The sequence below is a fragment of the Bos indicus genome, chromosome 11 (assembly GCF_029378745.1).
Source record: "Bos indicus isolate NIAB-ARS_2022 breed Sahiwal x Tharparkar chromosome 11, NIAB-ARS_B.indTharparkar_mat_pri_1.0, whole genome shotgun sequence".
In the NCBI taxonomy this organism is placed as follows: Eukaryota; Metazoa; Chordata; class Mammalia; order Artiodactyla; family Bovidae; genus Bos; species Bos indicus.
The window spans coordinates 32,052,844-32,079,559 of record NC_091770.1 but is presented as its reverse complement, the minus strand read 5'-3'; the positions used below and the strand labels follow the sequence as shown (position 1 = coordinate 32,079,559).

Sequence of the window (26,716 nt, the reverse complement as noted above, 5' to 3'; positions counted from 1 at the left end):
CTTGGTACTGTAGACATCTGGGGCCACATAACTCTTTGATGTAGGGGCTGTATGTTTTAAGATGATAAGCAGCATCTTTAGCTAAAACCCACTAGGTGCTGGTAACACCTCCTCTAGTTGTGACAACTAGAAGTGTTTCCATACATTATCAGATGTTCCCCTGGGATAAAAACCATCCCCATAAACCATTGATTTAGAATAATTTGGTGTAAAACAAACAACAAAAAAAAATCCTTTAATAATGCATATTATAAACTTTTGACTTAATCTGGCCAATTCATTTTTTAATGTTTATATCTCTTAAATTTATAGAAATCTGAATAACTACAACTAATGAGTCAAAAATAGAATCTATAAGGCAGGTTCTGGTTTGGGGATAAGATAAGTTTGTGCCCGGGAGGAAATAGAAGAAAATGGATTTCATCTTGTCTTTAACCCTACACCATTTATTGATAAAAACATGAACATTACCTTCCTTTTAAAGCAGCAGTAAACAATATCCTAAATTAAGATTCAAGTTTAACTCTACCGCTTCTTGCCAATTTCATCCTGCTGAGAAAACTAAATTTGGAAGAGTCAGTTCACCCAAATTCAGGTAATTATCCAAATCGTGTATTTCTCATTCTTTCACATTCCTACTTCTAAGAATCAAGAGATAATTTCAGTGAATTGTCACTGGAAGTTATAAAGGCTTTAACCCATGTAAGGTTGTTTTGCTGTTTGCATTTAGAGATGAAAGCCCTAGAAGATAATATGGGACGTGGAAGTCTTTGGCTAAGCCTGCCAGAACTTATACCTAGCAGCTCTCTTCTTGCCCGTTATCTACCAAATTTTCTTTGCATGCCAAAACCCAGGCCACCTTCCTTCTGTCTCTCCTCCTTTCCCTTCAGTATTTTAGCTTAAAACATCTACCAATCTCGTCCTTTTAAAAAATATTTTATTTATTTATTTGGCCTCACTAGTCTTACTTGCAGCATAGAGGATCTTTATAGTCGCACACGCAAACCCTTTAGTCGAGACACCAGGATCTAGTTCCCTGACCAGGAATCAAACCCAAGCACCCTGCATTGAAAGCCTGGAGTTCCAGCCACTGGACCACCAGGAAATCCCAATCAATCCTTTTAAATCTAAACGAACATGAATGCCATCACTTAACATTAATTAATTTTGAATTAGAAAAGTAACACATAGATTTGGATTTTAAGATGTACAAAACCTATTAGAACTATGCCAGGTCCCACCTTTAAACTCAACACTTCTCAGATTTAACCACTATTAACTGATACTTTTATGTCCTTGCAGAAATTTCCTCTGCATATGCAGCTTTGTATTTGCATGTATAAATGTGTGTGTTTAGTGTGTATAGCCTTTAAACAATTTTGAATTTGTACCTTTAATTTTTGTTTTATGTAGCAATACATCTTAGAGGTCTCTTCATATACACATGTTTGAATTTACCACATTCTATTTTACAGCTACAGACTGTCTGACCGTAAAACTGTAATTTATCTCCTCAGTTCATTATTGATAAATAGGTGGCTTCTAGTTTAGGGCTATTACAATAGTTCAATAAATAGGTTTCATGTCTTCATGTCAGTGTTTCATTCTTGTTTTCTTTTTGATAAGTACTCTGAGCCTTCATCTTTTCTTTTAAAAGAATAAAGTTTGACTGTTGAGGTTTATATTATTTAATAAATAGGCCAAATTGATAGAATGGGCAGAAAATGATGTATGTTTTAAAGAATTTTTAAAATGTTGTATTCTTTTCTAATAGACAACATTGAATAAAGGAATGAGAGGAAAGGAATTGGCCCAAAGAAAAAAAATCTTGACAGAATCCAAGTCTTTCAAAAGGATGAGTTTAAAAAATAGTTGACAAGACAAAATGAGCTGTGAAATTTCAGCATTCTAAACCTCAGTAGCAATTTTTCTTATGGCTCACCTATCGGAATTTATTCTCAGATATTTTTTCTAAGTAGTTTTGCATGACTCTGAAAGCAGTTAGAATTAGTCCTTGACAATGCCAGGAGATAATAATAACTGGGCCATAAAAAACAATAGATGTGCCCTAGGTACTCTTTCTGATATAAATGTTATTCCTGAAGATCATTCAGTGTTTCTTTTGGACTTTTAAAAAATATCTCCATGATACTGCCATTTGAAACACACGATAGTCTCGCCACTTAAAACCTTCCTATCAGACAGGATACACTCAGCTCAGTTACCTTCAACTGTGCAATATGTCTGCTATTATAGAATGATCAATAAATGCAGATGTATTGGGGATATATTTCCATATGGTATTCCAGATGTGGAGGCTCTGTTTATGAAAGAATTATTTTAAATTTTAGAGGAAAGGCAAAAAATAAGTATGTATTTCCAACGCTGGATAACTCATTTGATTTTCTTTGGGAAGCAGGATATACATTCTTTGGTGCTTGTTTTTATTTTTAATGGTCAATAAAATGGCATATTTATTGGGACTTAAATCGTCTTTAAAGAGAAACAACTCTGGCAAAAAAAAAAAAAAGCATAGTAATCTACTTCTTAATATTGCATAATTGCCATTGCAAAATTATCCCATAAAAATACTCATTATATACAGGGCATTCAAAAAATGCCATTCATTAACTTGGAAATAAAATTATAATTACAATTATAAAGCTTTGAGCTGATTCTGTTAGGAGGTTTGCATGCTAATTGCAGTTTAAGGCTTCTAATTTAATATTAGGTGAAAACGTGATGATCAGCTGAAGGAAAGCACATAAGAGAAGTTTAAGGGTTGGGATGTTAAAAAGTAGTTTTCTTTCTGATGGGCTATCACATTGGATTACAAAGTAATACAGAGAAAAATTCCCGTGCATGAAAATAGGTCTTTATTTAGGTCAGGGGTTTAGGGGGATGTCGGTTTCCGTATGCATTCACAGCCAGGGAGCAAATTCAACAGCAGCAACTGCCTAGACTTTTTGAGCGGGGCGCGGGTTGTGGGCTGTGTACCAACAGCCTCGTCAACTGCAGACGGAACTGCAGCATCCCTTCCTGCAGCAGCTCGTCAGCCATTGGCTCATTGGTGACACGTGACTGATAGAGCCTTTTCTGTGTCTTTTCTCGCCCATCTGTGTGCAGGGCACTGATAGGCCAGGCTGATGCGCAGGCAATTTATCATTTTGATCTCCCACTGAGTCAGGGAGCTCTCCTGTCACCAGTATTGATTTCAGAGGATGGACTAAATTTCCTAGGATTTCCATTAAGAATTAAGAAAAAAGCTCTAAGCACGCAGGGTAGCCAGACAGACATGGATATGAGATGGCACTGTGAAAACTCGCAGGTAGCTTCTTCTATCACAGCCGGTGCTCAGCACAGCTTAGAACTGCAGCATGCAGGGTTTAAGATACCAGAAGCTGAGAACAATAATAATGAAACTAAGAATAAACTCTTTTGGATAAACTAATTTTAATATTTATATTAAAATGTTTCTTCTTGGAATTGCATGTCAAATTTATGCATGCTCTATAGGAAATGTAGAAAGGTTGTTTTAAATTTTTAAATGTCCTTAAACCCTGAGCATGGTTGCTTATACTTTTGTTTGCTGCTTTCTGTGAGCTTCAGAGGTTTTTGAGCATGCTTGTGGCAGAAACAACCGAAAATTGTGTGTGTGTGTGTTTCTATATATGTATATATGTATTAAGTTGGTTCGAGTAAAAGCATGAATAAAAGCTGCTTTCAATACTCGCCAGACTGCTTTATTATTGTTAATGACTTGATAATAATTTTGCCTAAATATGCTTAGATTCTGACCATGCATGCTTTTGCGGCAGAGTGGATTTTCGTTGAGAAGTCATGAAGGTGGAATGTGTGAATTAAGTGTATGTTTAATGCAGCAGAAAATGTATTAGTGATTATTAAATCTGATTAATTAATGGAAATATTTCATGATGGTAAGATTTGAGTAACATTTATTTACACTAATTATTTCTGCTTACTGAAAAAATGCATATCTGGGATTAATGAAAATGTTTGTATTTTTGAAATATAAATTGTGATTATTTCAGAGATAGGACGATTTCAATTTTTAAAAATGAATCTGAGATAAGAGAATTAGAAACATTTTTAAATTTTAGCCTAGGAGAGAATTGTGTATTTGAGACATTATGTGCCTGTTCATGTGTGTGAATTCTTTGGCTAATTGTTTGATAGTCTCCTAGCTATCCTTATTCTCCTGAAGAGGAGAAAAGCCTTGGCATTGAACTGTTTCCTAGGCCCATGGGAATTAGAGCCAGCAGAAGCAAGAGTAGGACCAGATGGGATTGGCATGCTTGGCAGGGAGTAGAGACAATAGGTGGGGGCGGAGCAGATGGAGAACAGAAGGGAGTGAATCTCAGGAAAGGGGAGGGAGGAGGGGGAGGGGAGGAGTTGGCTTAATAGTGAAGGAAGCCTGGCCTCCCTTTCCAAAGTAACTTCTGATTGCATCCTCCTTTAATTATGAGAAAGTCATGTCTGTTGTGACAACTATTTTTCATAGATTAGGAAAGAAGTTCCATGAATAGAAGGTACTTTGCCAGATTATAAATGGTGTGTTATTTGTTGTTGTTTGTAATCTTTTCCTCTTTGTCATATTCAGGAGAAGTAGGAAAAAATTTAAATTTAGTTGTCATGTTATATGAGTTTGTAGTATTAAAAATATAAATAAGGCAGTAACTACTAAACTTATTTTCAGATTGTAACAATTCAATCATCAATAAGGCTTATTGACTTTTTCCCTAAGTAAGTTTTCAATTCTGAAAACATAAGGAGCTCATGCTGACTAATCTGTTATTTTACTTCTGGCTCATAAATACACATTAATTTCTAGAATAACTTTGAATGTTTTATTTAAGTACTTGTTGATTTTATCATGAAGTCTCAGGGCTTGACCAATGTCTATTTCAAATTCTACAATCAACTTAATGACTCAGCATCAATGAAGCCCAGAAAATTGGTCATAGTCTTCGCCCAGAAGTGTCATAGGATTGAGAAAGCATAAAAAATGAATTTACTTATGAATTCTATTATTTTAATGATTATTTCAAAATCCTAAGGTGAATCCAGACACAATTCCCCAGTCCTAAGTAAAACTGAATTTTACCAAGTTAACGCAGTCAACATGTGCCCGTGAAAAACAGCTTTTAAAAGTTTACGTATACACCTCTTGCATTTGGCTGGTGGACCTTGTGTATGGAGAGAATTTCCATTTTCTGAAAGTTTTGCCATGTTGCATGTCTCTTTTGACTGCTTTTTGAAACTTGGCTTGGCAAGGAATTATTAATGCCCTAAAGTAATGAAAATCTTTACCTTTAATATCCTGGGATACATTTAAAATAATTTACTCAAATTATATTGATTTTCCTAGAGTTAACAAATGAAGCCAATTTCTTATACTTTCTCCAGTCCTTTTCCTCCATGCCTTATTTTTCAAAATTAAAAAGAGTCCACTAAGCAGCAAAATTCTCATTGGCAAATTCCCTCTAACATTCTTAGGAAAAAATATTGTCTACAGATAGATCTTTGAATGGATATTTATATTTTGGAGTGTTGACTCGTGTTCATTAAGCAAGATAACCCAGTGTTAAAGAATAAATATTTTCAATTACTTTGTCCAATCAAGGTGGCCTAATAGGCTGAGAAGGGCTTCCTCATGTGGTTCAGTGGTAAAGAATCCACCTGCCAATGTAGGAGAGATGGGCTCGATCCCTGGGTCAGAAGATCCCCTGGAGAAGGAAATGGCAACCCACTCCTGTATCTTGCCTGGAAATCCCATGGACAGAGGAGCCTAGTGGGCTATAGTCCATGGGGTCGCAAAGAGTCAAAAAAAGGCTTAACAACTGAATAGCATCAGGAATAGGCCGACAGGCCCATTCTCTTTCTGTGGAATAAAACTAGAAGAGCCCTAAAGTGGTATTAAATGTTTGGTCACAATAGCATTTGGGCTCAACTGCCAAGCAAATTTCTCACCAAGACATTAACCAGGAAATGCTTACATAGTTACAAAGTAATTAGTGATGTAGCATTGCATATTAAGGATGTTTTGGGTAGTTATGATGAAATGTTACTGTCTGCATGCCTTCCATATGCTCCTTTAATTTACAGAATGTGATCACCCCACAGCATCTGGGTGCATTTATAAACTACAAGAGCAATCAATTAACTATATGATCGATGCAGTAGGCAGAATGCTAATTGGTGGGAGAAGCCCTTTTTCAAATGGGAAAATAATGCGTGTAGCCAAGGACTTTCAGTCTTTGTCTATATTAAATTTAAATGTTTCAAGAACTAAGTTTATACTCTGCCCATTTGGAAAATAACACATTTGAAACAAGATTTTGCCTTGTCAAAATAGGTGGTCTTAATTCCAGTGCTATGAGCACCAGCGTAATTCATAGGTGAACAGAGTTAGTGAACAGTTAATTATACTTAGACCCAAGTGGTATCTTTTATTCAGTCTTATTTTTTACTTTCCATTTCCTATACTCTTAGTTCTTTTTTCCTCTGCTGTTTTAACTGTCATTTTTGGACTCAAATGCCATTTGTTCCAGACCTCTATTACTAAACAGAAATAATAAACTATATATAAATTCAGCAGAATATAATGACCCCAAGTTCTGCTTGTGCCTTTTTGTGTATATTTAGTCTTTGAATGTTACTGATTTCTACTAAGGTTACCACATTGACCCAGAAAGATAGATTTTACTTTCTGCCATCTTATTTACATTTAGTTGATTGTTGATACTTGACTCTCCTGAAGGCTCCCTTCCCTCATTACTGTAACACAGAGAATGGAGCCAAGCACATTATCAAGTAGATAGGCAATTTCCAGTATACAGAATAATTGGGGAAAGCCACACGCAGATAAAAAACTCATGGGCATCTCTAGTGTCTCATAGAAAATTAAGACAGCTTGAGTCCAAACTAAATAATAACCATGAAAAAGCAAAAATATATAAAAGAGCTTTGCTAGTTTTGTAGTTCTGTGTCATGAAGTATGTGTGATTACCGCTACACACTTTCTTTCCATTTGACCCTCAAATTTTTACCCTCATTTGAATTCACTTGATTATACAGTGGAAACTATCTGAGAACTACCCTTCACCAAAAAGATCAAAACCAGTTATATATTTTTATTTTCATTGTTGTGGGAAAAAAAAAAATATATATATAGAGAGAGAGAGAGAGACTGCAGATTAAGCCACAAATTGTTTTCCTGATAACAAAACAAGGCTCAGAAAGTTTTCTTACTATTTTCCCATGAATAAATGTAAAAGGCTTTATTACCTTAAGTATTCCTTACTTTAAAAGACAAAAACTGCATGTAATGGTGGGAATGACTTGTATATTATTTAGGGAACCAAAAGCAATCAATCCTCGGAAGTCATCCTTCTTGAAGTCTGTGTGCTATCATGTCTGTTTTCATGATTTTTTATTTAAGCATAACGGGACCACAGTCTTGACTCTAAGCATATTTCAGACCAAATTATAATTACAGAACCTCACACTCTAGATCTACTGGTAAATTCATAGGTGGCATGGGACGGTTGTTTAGGTCTGTGGACAAACGTCTTCACTTGTCCAACCTCTTCACATATTTCAAATTAAAAACTCTACTACAGCTTCAAGGGCTTCCCTGATAGCTCAATTGGTAAAGAATCCACCTGCAATGCAGGAGACCCTGCTTCAACTCCTGGGTGGGGAAGATCTGTTGGAGAAAGGATAGGCTACCCACTCCAGTATTCTTAGGCTTCCCTTGTGGCTCAGCTGGTAAAGAATCTGCCTATGATGCAGGAGACCTGGGTTTGATCCCTGGATTGGGAAGATTCCCTGGAGAAGGAAAAGTCTACCCACTCCAGTATCCTGGCCTGGAGAATTCAATGGGTGTATAGTTCATGCGGTCACAAAGTGTCAGACACAACTGAGTGACTTTCACTTTCACTACAGCTTCAAAGACAATGCTGTCCCAGTCAGTCATCCAGGGAAAGGATTTTTCTTATAATGAAAAGCTATTATATATACAAAATATATAATACTGTGTATATATAATAAAGGATGTATATGACTAAGACTACCTTTATGACTTCTGAACACTACTATTTTATTGTGAAATCCAAAATTGTACATAGAATTTTGATGTGTTTTGAAGCTCCTTATTTTGGAGTCATAGAGGTATAGCCCCAGGAATCAATTCTCAGTGACCCAGGTGTGGACAACCTACATAATGAATTATATTGCATGACTAGATGTGTTTTCTAGACCACTTAACCTCCCTTGGGCTGAAAAATCATTGTTTTCAGTCATGTGCTGTGACTTCTTTCAATTAGCTCATTTAGATTTGAGTGGATCGCCTATCCACTGGGTTTGTAGTAGGACTACAATATTTTCAGAGTTGAATGTAGTGTATGTATGTGTCTGCTTTAAAACACTGCTAAATATTTAGCTGATACATAATAGGTTTCTCTGAAGGAGATCAGCCCTGGGATTTCTTTGGAAGGACTGATGCTAAAGCTGAAACTCCACTACTTTGGCCACCTCATGCGAAGAGTTGACTCATTGGAAAAGACTCTGATGCTGGGAGGGATTGGGGGCAGGAGGAGAAGGGGACGACAGAGGATGAGATGGCTGGATGGCATCACTCACTTGATGGACGTGAGTCTGGGTGAACTCCGGGAGTTGGTGATGGACAGGGGGCCTGGCGTGCTGTGATTCATGGGGTCGCAAAGAGTCGGACAGGACTGAGCAACTGAACTGAACTGAACTAATAGGTTTCAAGAAGACATATGAAAAACTAGAAATTTGGGGGTAATAAGCTACTCTTGGGTTTGCCTAGAGTTTTCTTATGCCTTCAGGAAGTATACCATCTCTTTCCACAATGCTTAAATTTATAATTTATAAGCAGTTACTAAGCACTACTTCAGTGTGTTTTTGTTCATTTAGTAGTTAAGATGTGAAAAAATATCTACTGATTGAGCTATACTAGAACTCCCTGGTGGCTCAAATGGTAAAGAATCCACCTGCAATGCGGGACACCTGAATTCCATCCCTGTGTTGGGAAGATACCCTGGAGAAGGGAACAGCTACCCACTCCAGTGTTCTGGCCTGGAAAATTCCATGAACAGAGGAGCCTGGTAGGCTACAGTCCATGTGGTCGCAAAGAGTCAGACATTCACTTCACTTCACTTCCTACCAGAGCTCTGCTTAACGTCGATGGTGACTTCAAAGGAAAGTAAGATACTTCCTAACTTGAAAGTCCAGCTGAAGAGAAAAGACAAACACATATAAAACTAGAGGAGTACTGAAGGCTGAACAGTTTTACCCTATCATCTCAAATAGTGAACACACTTTTGCTGAGCATCTATTACACACTTCATGGTGGTTTGAAGAAAGGAGTGTTCACTATGAGCTAAGTAGATGCACTGATGTTTTTCTGCTGCGTCTTCTCTGAATTTGTTTGAGCAGCCTGAGTTAGCCAGTCATAAAAGGTAACACTTAATCAAGTCTAATTCAGTGGGCTACACATCCTGTAATACCAGTACCAGCCTCTGAAGTGGTGTTTAGGGCACTGAGGGTGTTGGAGTATAAAGCAAGATCCCAAGTAGCTTGTCTCAAAATCAGTCAAGGTGACTGTTTCCTGTTCTACATCTTCTCGGGATAGCATATTGATTTCTTAAAAGCCAGTTTTCATGTTTTATGAATAATAAAAGTAATATAAAATGTGTACAAATTTTTAGTTAAAAATCACCTGCATATATAGTATGTCTGTTTTTCTTAATTTGTTAAAATTATGCATTGCTGCTAAAAGTTTTCCTTTAAAAAATAAGAAATTGATTTCCTTTTACTGGTGGGATGACTTAAAATATTGAGTCATTTTTCCAATAGTAATTAGACACTTCAGATTAAGTATAATTATCTCAGACCGCTAGGGTATAAATGAGTGTAACTGTAAGTTACTCCAGTAATAATTTTCAGTATGCCTAATTCTACTTCTTTGACTCTATTTTCTTTTTGAAGGGCCCCCACCAAAAGAAAATAGAACGTGGGTGAGAATAGGCAGGAAGCAAAGGTCTGGCATAGATTGGAGCAATTTTGAATAAGTGATAATTATGTAGTCTACTCTGTTACTGAGTTACTATCAATATTATCACTTTCTCAGTAAGTAGTTTAAAATATAATGAATAATTAATGGGAAACTTGATGAACCATTCATTAGAACTGACTGAAATAATAACCTTAGGTATAAAATATCAAAATGAATAGTTTTGATTATTTTTCAAAATCTCAAGCTAGAGCCAGTAAGCTCAGGTGACTGGAGTCATGCAACAAAAGTTTCTAAGATTCCTGTCTTCCTAGCTGTTCAAATAGCCTGATACTTGACTTTAGTTGCAATAAATGTGGTCATTTTAAACAGGAGATTGCTGATGCAATAACAAAATAAACACTGACTTTAACCTCTCTTTCTGCCTTAACAATTCCCTAAATGATGCATCAACCCTTTGTACTTCTTTAGGAAGAGGGTTGAAGGTTTAAAATGATGAGATGAAGTAAAAATGTATATGCTCAGTTTATTTGAAAGTCTATAGTGAAAGATCATTTCTAAGGATGTCATTCAAATTAGGATAATATATATTTTGTGTCTGTAAATACTGCAAAAGTAAAGAATTCATAGGTTACTTTTTTATGGTTGTAATTATATTCTTTTCCTTTATGAATGCATCTGTATCTGTTTTCAAAGATAAATATTTTATAATTATCAGTTTTACCAACTTATATATAAGTTGATCAAATCAATATGATTCTTTTATATTTTAGTTTTGAAATAAATTATTTAATTTGCAGTGATTTAAATTTATAGAAATGGTATAATAATATTTAAAGAGAGGTCACTCTTCATCCAGCTTCCCCAAACATTAGCGTCTTACGTAAGCTTTGTACCTCTGTCAATGCTGAGGAATTAACATTCAGTATGCCCTTTGAGAAATGGTTTCTTTTTTAGAATTTTTGTGTCATATATGCCACTGAGTGGCATCAAATGACTTTTGGAAAATTTGACATCATTTGGTTTTATTTCCACAAATACCTAAGAGATTTCTTCCCACTGGGCTATCCAGAATTTCTGCTAAGAAACATTCAGTCAAATATTTTAGGAGGAAAACAATTTTTTTTCTTCCCACCCTTATCAGTGTCAGTTTTATTTTGAAGTTGGTCACAGACTCTCTTTTTCTTTCTCGGTTTCCTTGAGAAATTTTAGCATTCTCAGCAAAGAGCAGTCTCCTGAATTCTAGACCTATTCTTACAGCTGCCTCTGGCTTCCCTGGTGACTCAGATGGTGAAGAATCCACCTGCAATGCCGGAGACCCAGATTTGACCCCTGGGTGGAGAAGCTCCCCTGGACAAGGGAATGGCGGCCCACTCCAGTGTTCTTGCCTGGAGAATTCCATGGATAGAGGAGCATGGGGGACTAAAATGCATGGGGTCGCAGAGTTGGACACGACTGAAGCAACTTAGCAGCAGCAGCAAGCTAACTAAAGTGAAGTCGCTCAGTCATGTCTGACTCTTTGCGACCCCATGGGCTGTAGCCTACCAGACTCCTCCATCCATGGGATTTTCCAGCAAGAGTACTGGAGTGGGTTGCAATTGCCTTCTCCAGGGGATCTTCCTGACCCAGGGATTGAACCCAGTGTCCTGCATTGTAGGCAGACGCTTTACCATCTGAGCCACCAGACTGCCCCAGTTCACCTCAAATTCAACATGTCCCTTGGTGAATAGGTTATTTTTTGGAGTTTATACAATTTTAAAGCATTTTACTTTAATAGGTTTATGTAAAGACATTACACTAGAGAAAGTTTTACTGCTACTGTGTAGTGAAAAACTATTTAAAATCTGACACTTGATTTCCCCATTTGTGAGATGAGGGCTTTGTAACTCTAATACTTTATGATTTTAGAGTGTGAATAATTGTGAATTTCATTTAATAGAAAAGTTTTTTAAAGAAAAGTGGTTTTAAAGTATAGACTGCTTTTCATTTTGTTGAGTCATCTCCCCTGAATTTTTAGATGAATCTGCATCTGGAGTTTTCTTATGAAATGTTCATTTTGAAACTAGTGGGAGAATAATTCCAGCGATGGCTAGCATTAATTAGAGGGAAATCTCCTTTTTTATTTCCATAGTGAAGAATCTAGAGGCTTCTTAGCACTCTGTGTGCAAGGCCTGTAAATTTCAGATAATTATTGGTTTGGAATCCTTAAAACTAACAATAGGAAATGCTATAGAAGGAACAACATCTTTTCGTTTTGACATCATCTTGACAAATGAGGGAAATTTTTGCAGTATGTGCATCACAAAAACAAGCAATTCTGTGAAAACAAGGGAAAAGTGGCTTGTACTGCCTGTTTTCTCCTTGTGTTCCAAAACTTTCACCTTTGCAAAGAGATCTTGAAATTATTTCAGATCTATTTTTCATACTTTGAATACCAAAAGAGCTAAATTATTCATTGTAAGTGAAAATATTTATTACCATGTGTCAAGAAACTCTGATTCCCTTTCTGGTATTCCTAGTAAGAACCCTGTGGTATAAAATTATGGGCTGAATCTGCTAAATAATTACCCACATGAATGCTGTACCTACCGTGTGTATTTTTAGGCTTTATATCAATAAATGTTTCATAAAGTGCTGTATACACTGGACTAAAATTCCTTCGTCCCCAAATCAGTTTTAAATTCTTCTCTAAGAGAACAAGGTACAATGAGGCTTCTAATGAAAGTGGTAAAGAGAGAGGTAACATAAGCAATCAACAGCACAGTCTGCAAAAATTCTCATCACCAATAAAGATTTATGAAAAATAAATTTAATCAGTACCAATGACATCCTCAGAGAACAAGACTTTGTAAGCATTTTCCTATAAATGTGGTAAAGAAAGTGGGTCTGTATTGAGAAAAAAGGTTAAATGTGTAGGCCAAATAATTTTTATGGGTGTTCATAATTTAGCTATAAAAACTTATATAGTTTGTGAATGTCTATAGCAGTTGGAAATATTTAGCAGGGAAATATTTTTAGACATAGGAAATGATATTAAAACTTTGACACAGTATTAAGACTTAATTTATGGAAGTTATAATGATTTCATTTTTAATTTTTTCTATTTCTTATCAGCATTTAAACCCAGACAGGATTTAACGGATGCTCTGGGAAACCAGCATTTTGTGGTACAAATTGTTATGTGTAGGAGAGACTTAGCTTCTAATGAAATCTCATAATGATAGATTTGACTTCCAGAACACAGTTAGCTTGAAACATTCCAACTGTAAAGCATTACCTGGACCCCACAAAGCTCAGGATGCATTGTGGTGATAGGGAGAGCAAAGAGGGGTAAAGTGTTTGCAGGATGGTTACCCCACACTTCTCACTAGCTTTTTCTGTTATGGACATGTGAAGGCCTGGATCCTGTTACAGCAACTTTGAAACATGTTCACCACCCATGGTCTTCCCTGGAGGCTCAGACAGTAAAAAAAAATCCACCTTCAATGCAGGAAACCTGGGCTTGGTTGGGAAGATCTTCCTGGGTTGGGAAGATCCCCTGGAGAAGGGCATGACTACCCACTCCAGTGTTCTGGCCTGGAGAATTCTGTGGACAGAGGAGCCTGGTGGGCTACAGTTCATGGGGTCACAAAGAGTCAGACACACTGAGTGACTTTCACTTTGACCACTGTTAGTGTCTTTTTTCTTTCTTTCTTTCAATTGGAATATAATCGCTTTACAATGTGTTAGTTTCTGCTGTACAATGAGGTGAATCAGCTATATTATATGTATATATGTATCCCCTTCTTCCTGTACCTCCCTCCCACCTTACCACCCTCCATCTCACCCATTTGGGTGATCACAGAGCACTGAGGTGAGCTTTCTGTTCTCTATAGTAGATTCCCACTGGTGCTGCTGCTGCTAAGTCACTTCAGTCGTGTCCGACTCTGTGCAACCCCATAGACAGCAGCCCACCAGGCTCCCCCGTCCCTGGGATTCTCCAGGCAAGAACACTGGAGTGGGTTGCCATTTCCTTTTCCAATGCATGAAAGTGAAAAGTGAAAGTGAAGTCGTTCAGTTGTGTCTGACTCGTTGCGACCCCATGGACTGCATGTAGCCTTCCAGGCTCCTCCATCCATGGGATTTTCCAGGCAAGAGTACTGGAGTGGGTTGCCATTGCCTTCTCCAGCTGCTAGGTATCTCTTTTACACATGGTAGTGTATTTCACTCAATCCTAACCTCCCAATCTGTCCCACCCTCCCCTTCCTGCCATGTTTACTCTCCTGTTCTCTATGCCTGTGTCTCTATTCCTGCCCTGCAAATAGATTCATCTGTAACATTTTTCTAGATTCCACATAAATGTGTTAATATATGACATTTGTTTTTCTGTTTCTGACTTACTTCATCCTGTATAACAGACTTTAAGTCCAGTATCTTTCTTGGCTAATTATTGGGATTGTCAACTTTTAAAAAAAAAAAAAAAACACATACAACATGAGAACTGTGACTTTCACTTTTATTGGGGGATTTACCAAGGACTATAGCCAAGGGACAGCCTCTCAGATAGCTTTGAGAAATTGCTCCAAAGAGGTAGGTCAGTATATATGAGTTAGGTGAAGGGATATAGGCATTCAAGCATACATCACAGAAGGTTGCTGCTAGCCATGAGGAGTAGATATTCTCAGTCCATGGTTTTCATGATTTTCTGATTATAGGAAGATGCAAAAATCTGGATTCAGAAGTTTTTCTCCTGGAAATATATAAATTTCTGAGGGCCTGTTCTGCTAGTTTTCTCAGAGCACAGAATGCCTTACTCCTGATCTCTGCCCTAAATTATTCTCACAGTGTACCCATAGGTCAGCAACTGCAGTGGCTAATGACTCAATTCTTGTAGAACCAGGTAGTGAGTGACATTTCGTAGGTGGCAGGAATAGCTCTTCTACCAATTTAAATTTATAGTAAACAGTAGACTTAACTCTGGGAGAAGTATGCTTGGGTTCTAAAGGATTTTTAGCAGGTAACTCACCTTTCTTTGCCTTTTTTATTTAAGATGACTGAGAAATGCCTCTGTGTGTTTTACCTTGCATCGTTTGGTGAAAGATGTTCAAGGACAGGAAAATCTTCTAGGCACCTTTCCTGTTCTGTGTCTTAAGCTCTGGTGTTTAAGAGAAGTGAAATCTTTGCTGCCACAAGACAGCTAAAGACACAAGCTAAAGACACATTTAGTTGGCTAGTCCTGGAGTAGAGGTTATTTGATGGATTAATTTACTTTGACTTGTAAATTTCATAATTCTTCATTTCTTCCAAATCTTTTTCTGGAATTTTGAAACCCAAGACCTATTTTATATCTCACTGCTGAGACATTAGACCTACTTTCTAAGTCTGAAATACCTCTGTTATTGGTCTTATCTGTAAAATGAACTGAGATTCCTCTGTGCTGTGCTTGGTCATATACAACTGTTTGTGACCCCATGGACTATAGCCCGCCAGGCTTCTCTGTCCCTGGGGATACTCCAGGCAAGAATACTGGAGTCGGTTGCTATGCCCTCCTCCAGAGGATCTTCCCAACCCAGGTCTCCCACGCTGCAGGCAGATTCTTTACCAGCTGAGCTACCAGGGAAGCCCCGAGATTCCCTTACCACCCTGAAACATACATGAGGGAAGCGTTTTCTTACCTTTCCCCTTTCCTTCTGCTCACTCTTTTCTTTATAGTTTCCTGCTTGCTTTGCCTCTTTTCACCTACTTTACCTCTTACAGAAGTCAGCTATGGGCATCCATTTTGCTTTCTTTTGCCCCATTTGTGAAACTTAAGAATCAAACTTTGTCCAACATATAGGTTCAAAATTGCTAAGACAATGGCCATTATTTTTAGCTCTCATGAAGGTCAGAAGAATCCACTGGATTTTGTGACATTGAAAGGAGATGTATTGAGCACAGCCTAATTTTTAGATGAATAGGATTCCACAGGGTTTTAGGAATAGATAGCAAGATTACTCATCATAGGAGAAGCTTATTAAATGGAAACTGTAGAATCCTCAGCATATAAATATTAGAAATTCAATTTTTAGTAACTCTCTGATACTTCCTTTAGAATTGTGTTTGTTTTATTCTGTTTCTATTTTGTTTTAATTTTCTCTTAAGTGAAAGACATGTTGTTGGAATTTTTAATTATTTGGTGTCTTAATCCTTAGGGTACAGTATTCAAGAATAAATAACAGAAGGGTTGGCAAAAATGGTGCCACTAGTAACAGCCTGTTATGTGACAATTTCCTTATTCACATCAGTGTGAAATAGTCAATATTCTAGCTACTTTTAATATCTATTGATTTATTTGGCTGTGCTGCTGCTGCTGCTAAGTCACTTCAGTCATGTCCGACTCTGTGTGACCCCATAGACGGCAGCCCATCAGGCTCCCCTGTCCCTGGGATTCTCCAGGCAAGAACATTGGACTGGGTTGCCATTTCCTTCTCCAGTGCATGAAAGTGAAAAGTGAAAGGGAAGTCGCTCAGTCGTGTCCGACCCTCAGCGACCCCATGGACAGCAGCCTTCCAGGCTCCTCCATCCATGGGATTTTCCAGGCAAGAGTACTTGGCTGTACCAGATCTTAGTTGTGGCATGCAGGATCTTTTAGCTGTGGCATATGGGATCTGGGGCCTCCCTGATAGCTCAATCAGTAAAGAATCCACCTGCAATGCAGAAGACCCCAGTTTGATTCCTGGGCCAGGAAGATCCACTGGAGAAGGAATAGGCTACCCACTCCAGTATTCTTGGGCTTCCCTTGTGGCTCAGCTGGTTAAGAATACAGCTGCAATGTGGGAGATCTGGGTTCGATCCCTGGGTTGAGAAGATCCCATAGAGAAGGGAAAGGCCACCCACTTCAGTATTCTGACCTAGAGAATTCCATGGATTGTATAGTCCACAGGGTCACAGAGATAGGACACCACTGAGAGACTTTCACTTCATGGGATCTAGTTCCCTGACCAGGCATCAAAGCCAGACCCCTGCATTGGGAACATGCAATCTAAGCCATTGGACCAGCAGGCAAGTTCCACTAACCAGCTTGAAACCACTAGTTGTTGTAGGTAAAAACTTGTCACATTTAGCTGAAAGGTGGATTATTTGGAACCAATGAATTTCACTTTATTGAAAGCAGTAGGCCCTATATGGACATGAACTTGGGCAAACTCCAGGAGATGGTGAGGGACAGGGAAGCCTGGCATGCTACAGTCCACAGGGTCGCAGAGTTGGATACAACTCGGCAACTGAAAAACAAGAACAGGCCCTGTGTGTTGGCATTTATCTTTGATGGTCAACAAGACATTTCATGAAATCAGATTATTATATTTATGTATGCATGCATGTATTATATATTTTTAAAGCATTTTTGAAATAGTTATAGATTCACAGATAGTTGCAAAGAAAGATACAGGAGGTTCCCTACACCCTTTATCCAGTTTCCCCCCATGTTACATCTTATATTACTATAGTCCAATAACAAAACCAGAATGTAAATCATGGAACTTATTCAGATTTCACCAGATATACCTGCATTTGTGTGTGTGTGCCTGTGGGTCTATAAAGTTCTATGCAGTTTTATCACATGTGTAACTTATAACCACCACCAAAATCAAGAGACTTATCTGTACCAGAAGGTTCTCTTGTGTTACCCTTGATTGTTGCACTTTAAAGGGACCTGAGGAGTCATCTGCACTAACCTACTTACTGGCATGGAGGGTGATTTGTGTCAGGTCAGTGGGTTAGATAACGATTGACCTCAGAAAGCGGTGCCCTATCCCAGACTAGTTTCAGGCATCCCATCTTACAATCTCAATTTTATAAAGTAGGCAGTTGTTCTACAAGTTGGAAGATAAAAGAATTAAAGCAAACACAAATTTCAAAGCAATTGTGTTTATCACAATTCTGGATTTAAAAAAGAATTCTATTACTGGCTGCATAATGGGTTAAGGGGACATTAACTGTCAATGTAAGCCTTAGACTGATACTTCAGATAAAGTATGTATATGTTGGAGGTAGTCTGTGTTGCTTCACAGGGACTCAACATGGTTCTAAGAAGGAGAAGATAGTAAAGGATCCCCAGAGATTTAGCTACAGATTATATAGCCTGTACTCTCCACCCAAAGAACTGAATGTCTGTTCTCTTCTGTTCATACACAAATGCACCAGATAATTTAAGAATTCTTTTCACTTTCCAGCTTGCCATTTAACTTTGTTACCTCTTATAAAGCTATTGTGTTGAGACTCGGGGGATTTGGGGTTTTAGGGTGGTCACAGCATGTGATTTAACCCACTTACCTGTTCCATATCCACTTTGGAACCATTTTAGATGCTACTCACTTAAGGAATAAATCTGGTTATAGAAGAGTAGAGCATAAGTCACATGGAAAGAGTGGAGGATCAAAGACTTTATACTATATCAGCATCAGAGAAATTAGAGATGTAAAAGACTCATTAGCGGATTTGCCCTATTTCCATGGAAATTGCAGTGAACATTTTTCAAAGACCTAATCTATTTTTGTTTAAAATAAATGGAACTCAATGTAGATTCTTGTTAGAACTTGAAACTGCTGATTGTTGTGTTTTCTGGGTTGTTTTTCTTTTTAGATCTACTTGACAGTTTGCATAGCTAATTATCATGTTCTCATTTGTTTAATTCCAGCACTGCTGTAGGCTTTTTAGAAGGGGGGAGAGGAGGGAAGCACTACCATAGTTTCACAGTGTATCAAGGAGCTGTTAGATCGAGAAGTGTGAACGACAGAGAGAGAGAGTGTGTGTGTGTGTGTGTTACTGAGTCCAAACTCACTCTACTTGCTGCACACTTGACCAATAAATCCAAGAAACAAGGTATTGAGGCAAGGAATGACTTCATTCAAAAGCCAGCTGACTGAGATGGCAGACCAATATCTCAAAGTAACAAAGTTGTTGGGGTCTGCATGCCAATTTCTTTTATAGAGTCAGAGAGAAGCGATTAGAAACTAGAGTCCAAAGGCAGAATAGAGAGGAAGAGGCAGTGGGGAAATAAAGAGAAAGGGTCCTCGGTCTTGCATAACATCTCCAGGAATGGTCAGCCTTTGGAAGGGGTGTGTTAATCTCTTCTTTTTATTGTAGCTATTCATGGGTGGGCAGGGTCAGATTCTCTCTTAGAGGTGAACAAAGGCACTTTAGTTTACAGTCAGGCAGACGGGCAGAGTCCTCTGATGCAGGCTCTGATGTATGATTCTAATAACAAAAGCAACGGAAAGCAAGTCTAAGAGTTTCCAACTTGGAGTCAAATAGGCTTCTTCTCTGCAACATGTGTGTGTGTGTTTTGGAAGATGGGTCAAAGTAAAGTGGTGAAGTGAATTTTAAATAACTGCCAGACTTTGGTAGCTAATAACATTTTTGTGAAGGTTTTGTGACTAACCAAATGTAAGTCCTTTGTGGTCTTATTTTATGTAGGGCACTTTGTATCCTGATGGATCCTTTGCAACAAAAGTTTTTGCTAGGAAATCTAAACACTATATACTCTTAGAAATCCATTTCCGCTCCCCCTACCCCTCGCCGTGACTAAATCTTTTTATTATTGGCTTAATTTTCATAGTACCATTTTAGATGGAAAAAGTCTTGTAATTTGAAGAGAATTTGTTAAGAATTATTTCTTAAATCAGTAACATTAAAACTTTCCAATGTTAGTGTTCTGTAGATGCCGTTTATGGCAGGAAAATGTTTTTGTCAAGAATTGCTGCTTTTATTACCAATGAATCATGCGTTCTTCGTGAAGGTTTTGGAATTCAGAAGCATCAGATGAAACATATAAGAGCAATTAAGATCCTGATAGTTGAAATAAGATGCATTTACTTCTTTTGTATGCTTTTTTGCTTTTGGTAGTGGTAGTGTTGCTTGGGGGTGGAGGGCATTTGACAGTGACTCGAATTACACACTTTAATCTTCTTTCCAGCATTATAGGATGGGACCTTTTTAAAAAGCAATTCCTCCACATTTCACTAGAATGGAAATTTGCTTTAACTGAACATCCCTAAATAATTATCATGCTTCTTATAGGGATACATCCATTTTGAAGAAGAAATTAATGTGAAATTCAGTAGAATAATTTTAAAGCTATTTCATCTTGGGAGTGCACCTCTTGGTAACAATGGCATAAATGATACTGTTGAATTTATGTATACAGCTTTACTTAAAGCAGCCGAACTGAGGAGACTGGCTAGTTAAGAGTAGGTAATAAATAACTAGATCTCCACACTTGCATAAATAGCTGGATAGATACAAAGATAGATAAATAGATATATAGACAGAATTTTCGTGATTTCTGGTTGCTATAAGCAACAGAGACAGTTATTTCTAAACCTCTCAGGACCCAATGAATGGCAAACATTGTTTGCCTAGTGATTTGAACCTCCATATATGAACTCGGTTGAATGCTTGAGAGTTAAGATGGAACTCATACACAATCTTGCAAGCCATCACCATGGCAACATACTTAAAATTTCAAGGTCTATCTCCCTTGAGTTTGCACCTGCAGTTAGCTTATTGTGAAACAAAAAGGCTTTCCAACTTGAAAATACTTTGGAATGGTTGGAAGTATGTTTTTAAATAAAGTGGAGTTTAAAAGTTGAAAAGCAAAATAGAAATTCAGGGAGAAAGTACAATTGCATTCTTCATGCAATATTTAACTATTTTCTCCTCCTACTTCACAATATTATTCTAGGCAAGGGCAAAGGTGGATAGTCAACCTATTGTGGTTGTTAGGATGTTGGGGTATTACCCTCTCAAATGACAAATGTGCTGCCTCCTGGTAGGCTAGTGCAGTGTTAGTCACTCAGTCACGTCTGATTCTTTGTGACCGCATAGACTGTAGCCACCAGGCTCCTCTGTCCATGAAATTCTCCAAGCAAGAATACTGGAGTTGGGAACCGTTCCCTTCTCCATGAAATTTTTCCAACCCAGGGATCAAACCTGGGTCTCCTGCATTGCATACAGATTCTTTACTGTCTAAGCCACCAGGTATACTTCAAACATACCTGCATGCCTTATGTAATAACATAGGTGAGAAGAGATAAGATTTATTTACTGTTTATTATGCCCCATATTGACAAAAAATTAATGTCAAAAAAGATTTTAAAAAATACATAGAGAATTTTATTTGTGCCAAATTTGAGGATTATAACCACAGAAAGGCATTTCAGAAAGTTCTCAGTACTGTTCTGTTGGTTAGAAATCAAGGCACAGTTATGTAAGTTTTTTGAGACAGAGATCTGTACATCAAATGACATATTAATGACTGTTTACATAATCCGTATCTAAGTGGCATTGAGGTAGGTCATCTGACCCATTAGAAGATCAAGAAGAAATGCTATTGTTTAAGGAGATCAAGAAGAAATGCTATTGTTTAAGGAGTTGCCTTGTTGAGGCTAAGAGAATGTTACTCTTTATGGTTGAGAGGATATATTTCCTGATATGGAGGTTTCAGTTCAGTTCAGTCACTCAGTCCTGTCCGACTCTTTGCGACCCCATGAATCACAGCACACCAGGCCTCCTTGTCCATCACCAACTCCCAGAGTTCACCCAAACTCATGTCCATCGAGTTGGTGATACCATCCAGCCATCTCATCCTCTGTCGTCCTCTTCTCCTCCTGCCCCCAATCCCTCCCAGCATCAGGGTCTTTTCCGATGAGTCAACTTTTCACATGAGGTGGCCAAATTATTGGAGTTTCAGCTTCAGCATCAGTCCTTCCAATGAACACCCAGGACTGATCTCCTTTAGGATGGACTGGTTGGATCTCCTTGCAGTCCAAGGGACTCTCAAGAGTCTTCTCCAACACCACAGTTCAAAAGCATCAATTCTTCAGCACTCAGCTTTCTTCACAGTCCAACTCTCACATCCATACATGACCGCTGGAAAAACCATAGCCTTGACTAGACGGACCTTTGTTGGCAAAGTAATGTCTCTGCTTTTGAATATGCTATCTAGGTTGGTCATAACTTTGCTTCCAAGGAGTAAGTGTCTTTTAATTTCATGGCTGCAATCACCATCTGTAGTGATTTTGGAGCCCCCAAAAATAAAGTCTGACACTGTTTCCACTGTTTTCCCATCTATTTCCCATGAAGTGATGGGACCAAATGCCATGATCTTAGTTTTCTGAATGTTGAGCTTTCAGCCAACTGTTTCACTCTCCACTTTCACTTTCATCAACAGGCTTTTGAGTTCCTCTTCACTTTCTGCCATAAGGGTGGTGTCATCTGCATATCTGAGGTTATTGATATTTCTCCCGGCAATCTTGATTCCAGCTTGTGCTTCTTCCAGCCCAGCATTTCTCATGATGTACTCTGCATAGAAGTTAAATAAGCAGAGTGACAATATACAGCCTTGACATACTCCTTTTCCTATTTGGAACCAGTCTATTGTTCAATGTCCAGTTCTAACCGTTGCTTCCTGACCTGTTTGGTCAATGCATAATGCTGATACACAAAGCACAGTTTGGGGAGAGAAGAGGCCAAAGGTCAGAGAAGATTTTTTATTTAAATTTCTCTTGCCTTACCATAAAAGTATAGGTTTTATTTCTCAACCAGCAATAGTGCTAAGTATTTCATTGATCATGATCTTCTTAATTCTTACAACTATATCACCAGGGTTAGTACTGCATTCCTCCCATTTTATAGATGAGAGGTTAAGTGAGTCACCCAAGTTCTAACAACTCTAGATTTAAACTCAGGTCTAACTCCAGTATCCATGCAGAGTCACTGCAAGGCAGTATACTAGCACACCTCAATTTGTTAGGTGAAAGCCTGGATGTGGGAAGCAAGAAAAGTAGCTCCACCAGAGATGATCTCTCTCTCTACCCTAAATGTATTCACTCTGCTGCTGCTGCTAAGTTGCTTCAGTGGTGTCTGACTCTGTGCGACCCCATAGATGGCAGCCCACCAGGCTCCCCTGTCCCTGGGATTCTCCAGGCAAGAACACTGGAGTGGGTTGCCATTTCCTTCTCCAATGCATGAAAGTGGAAAGTGAAAGGGAAGTTGGTCAGTCATGCTCGACCCTTAGCGACCCCATGGACTGCAGCCGACCAGGCTCCTCTGTCCATGGATTTTCCAGGCAAGAGTACTGGAGTGGGGTACCATTGCCTTCTCCGTATTCCCTCTAGGATACACTAAATGAATCACTGACTCTGGATATATAGTTGAACCCTTGCATGTCAGCATCAGATTCCACCTATAAATACAAGCCAGCATACTCCTCCTCCATCTTTCAGCTAGCGAGGTGGTCAAAGATAGTAAAAGGCAACCTCTTCCTTCTTACATTGCACACGCCCCTCCCTGCAAACTCAGGTGAATACCAAGGAGTCTTGGCTTCTATTTGACTAAACCTTAGAGGGGGAAAAAAAAAAAGATTGAGGAGTTTGGAGTCTAGTTCCAATAGAATTTCTTGGGATTAATGACGTAAGAAAAACCATTTTGAGAATTATCACAGTACAAATATTACTGGGTACTTACTCACTTACCAATAAATGCACTGCCTTCAGAAGGAACTTTGCGTTTTGAGGCAACTAAGCCCTGCATATTTTAGGCCATAAACCTTGACTCTGAAGTACCTGGACTTTCTTGTTTGAGGGCTTCTCTGACACTATTTCTAAGATAGTTAGAAAACGTTGATTATCTGATCATCTAGATTTTCATCTCAAAGCAGACATGAAGGAGCAAATTTGAAGACAGAAACAGCATCTTTAAAACCTGAAAGTGATAGACAAAAGAGAAAAACTAGTAAGAGTAGGCATCAGCTGAAACATGGAAGTGTAGTGTGAGGACCTCTGGCGCAGGCCAGTGATACTGTTCTCTTTGGCGTCTGAGGTCCTTACTGTGTTATAGGTAGCACTGATGCTCATAACGGTGTTACCAAGCCATCAAGAAAAGCTTGTCTTTCTGTTTACATGATGACACTTAAGTTCGAAAGTTCTCATAATGATAAGTGACTTTTTTTTTTGTCAGTAGAAGGCTTAATTCTTGTCCTTAATCAGCAGGCATGCTAGTAATGAGAATGAAGATAAGATTAAGGGATTGCAGAGGTGTGTGGGGGAGGAAAAAGTTCATCCAGGTAGAGAGGCATGATAGCAACTTCCAGGAAACATGTTAGAATTGAAAGGAACTGATTGTAAATGCAAGGCGAGAGAGAGAGAGAGAGAGAGAGAAGGAGAGAGAGATTGAGAGAGAGAGAGGGAGGGAGACAAACTATCCAAAAGAGGACATGGTTAAACATTCAGAGATAGAAGGTTTTACATGTGACCTTTACTTAGCACAACATTTTTAAACAAAGAAACGTGTGTAAACAGTAGTAGATCAGATCAGATCAGTCGCTCAGTCCTGTCTGACTCTTTGCAACCCCATGAATCACAGCACGCCAGGCCTCCCTGTCCTTCATCAACTCCCGGAGTTCACTGACACTCACGTCCATCAAGTCAGTGATGCCATCCAGCCATCTCATCCTCTGCCGTCCGCTTCTCCTCCTGCCCCCAATCCCTCCCAGCATCAGAGTCTTTTCCAATGAGTCAACTCTTCACATGAGGTGGCCAAAGTACTGGAGTTTCAGCTTTAGCATCATTCCTTCCAAAGAAATCCCAGGGCTGATCTCCTTCAGAATGGACTGGTTAGATCTCCTTGCAGTCCAAGGGACTCTCAAGAGTCTTCTCCAACACCACAGTTCAAAAGCATCAATTTTTGGCACTCAGCCTTCTTCACAGTCCAACTCTCACATCCATACATGACCACAGGAAAAACCATAGCCTTGACTAGACGGACCTTTGTTGGCAAAGTAATGTCTCTGTTTTTGAATATGCTATCTAGGTTGGTCATAACTTTCCTTCCAAGGAGTAAACGTCTTTTAATTTCATGGCTGCAGTCACCATCTGTAGTGATTTTGGAGCCCAGAAAAATAAAGTCTGACACTGTTTCTACTGTTTCCCCATCTATTTGCCTTGAAGTGATGGGACCAGATGCCATGATCTTTGTTTTCTGAATGTTGAGCTTTAAGCCAACTTTTTCACTCTCCTCTTTCACTTTCATCAAGAGGCTTTTGAGTTCCTCTTCACTTTCTGCCATAAGGGTGGTGTCATCTGCATATCTGAGGTTATTGATATTTCTCCTGGCAGTCTTGATTCCAGTTTGTGTTTCTTCCAGTCCAGCGTTTCTCATGATGTACTCTGCATATAAGTTGAATAAACAGGGTGACAATATACAGCCTTGATGAACTCCTTTTCCTATTTGGAACCAGTCTGTTGTTCCATGTCCAGTTCTAACTGTTGCTTCCTGACCTGCATACAAATTTCTCAAGAGGCAGATCAGGTGGTCTGGTATTCCCATCTCTTTCAGAATTTTCCACAGTTTATTGTGATCCAAGGGGTCATTTATGGCAAAACTAAATAAAATTTGTTGTTTAGTCCCTAAGTTGTGTCCAACTCTTTTTGGGACCCCACAGATTGTAGCCTGATGGGCTCCTTCTGTCCATGGGATCCTCCAGGCCAGAATACTGGAGTGAGTAGCCATTTCCTTCTCCAGGGGATCCTCCCGACCCAGGGATGAAACCCATGTCTCCTGAATTGGCTGGCAGGTAATTTACCACTCACTAATGGTGCAGTTATTTGCCACTGCACATCTGACTGTGCCCACTTAGAGTTTCCCTCTCTTTACCCTAAGGGAACTGGAAAAAAATAACTCAAAGAGTTCCCAGACTCTGAAACAGTAGCATTTGACAAATGCTTGGTTACATCATGCAGCTAGGGAGAAGAAAAGAGAAGCCCCTGGGCTTTTCAATACACTGGCAATATTATGATATTTTTTGAGGTGTTTTAAAAAGAGCTCTCAATTCAGTTATGTAATTTACTCTGTTTATAGGAGGTTTAAACACAGATATGTGTTTTTAAGCCAGGAAATTGTACTTAGTTTGTGAAAGGGATGCCTGTGTCTGAAGTTTGTAGGAATCCAGGGCTAGGAATCAGAGAAGACAATGGCACCCCACTCCAGTACTCTTGCCTGGAAAATCCAATGGACGGAGGATCCTGGTAGGCTGCAGTCCATGGGGTCACACAGAGTCGGACATGACTGACATGACTTAGCAGCAGCAGGGCTAGGAATAAACTTTCTCTCAATATTAAAGGGAGAACAAAGCAAGAATGTATACAGGGCCTGCTTTACTATTTATGTAGTAAATACTCTCAATAACATCTTCTAAGTGCCAACCCCTGTGCTAAACAGCTTGCCTATCTAGCCCTAGAGAATTTCATCCTCATAAAAATTCTGCAAAACTGGTATAAATAATGTCATTTTTACAGCAAGAAACCTAAAGAAGCTAGATAACTTGCTCAACATCATGTAGCTAATAAGTGGTGGAGTTACAATTTCAGCCTAGTCAATTTAGCTCTGACACTCATGCCGCTTCCATGCTCAAGGGTCAAAGAGAGATTTTCTGCTCATACACCTGAAGTTCTCCAAACAATTCTAGGCAGGGAAATCTGGTTCCATATTATATTCCTCCTTTGCTTAAGCTCTTATTAATCAAAGGTATTCAGTAAATGATTGTGAATGGATGAATGAATTAGTGAATAAGTGAGTGTACGGTAAAATCTATCAAACAATATAAATTTCAAGAGTGCATCCTATGATCACTTATCTGAT

The 26,716-nt window shown here is 38.6% G+C and overlaps 1 protein-coding gene across 25 annotated transcripts in view; it reads left to right on the top strand.

Moving 5' to 3' along the window:
- NRXN1 (neurexin 1) overlaps positions 1 to 26,716 on the top strand; it is a 1,219,761-nt gene that overhangs the window by 1,148,815 nt on the left and 44,230 nt on the right. The window contains exon 1 of one of the 25 annotated variants that reach the window (XM_070798647.1): positions 3,133 to 3,328. The exons of 23 other annotated variants lie outside the window; for them this stretch is intronic. In XM_070798647.1, the coding sequence (XP_070654748.1) occupies positions 3,296 to 3,328 (33 nt within the window). In that variant the 5' untranslated portion in view covers positions 3,133 to 3,295. Of the gene's footprint in view, positions 1 to 3,132; positions 3,329 to 26,716 lie in introns of those variants that run through there. One more of the 25 variants, XM_070798646.1, reaches the window with a different exon arrangement.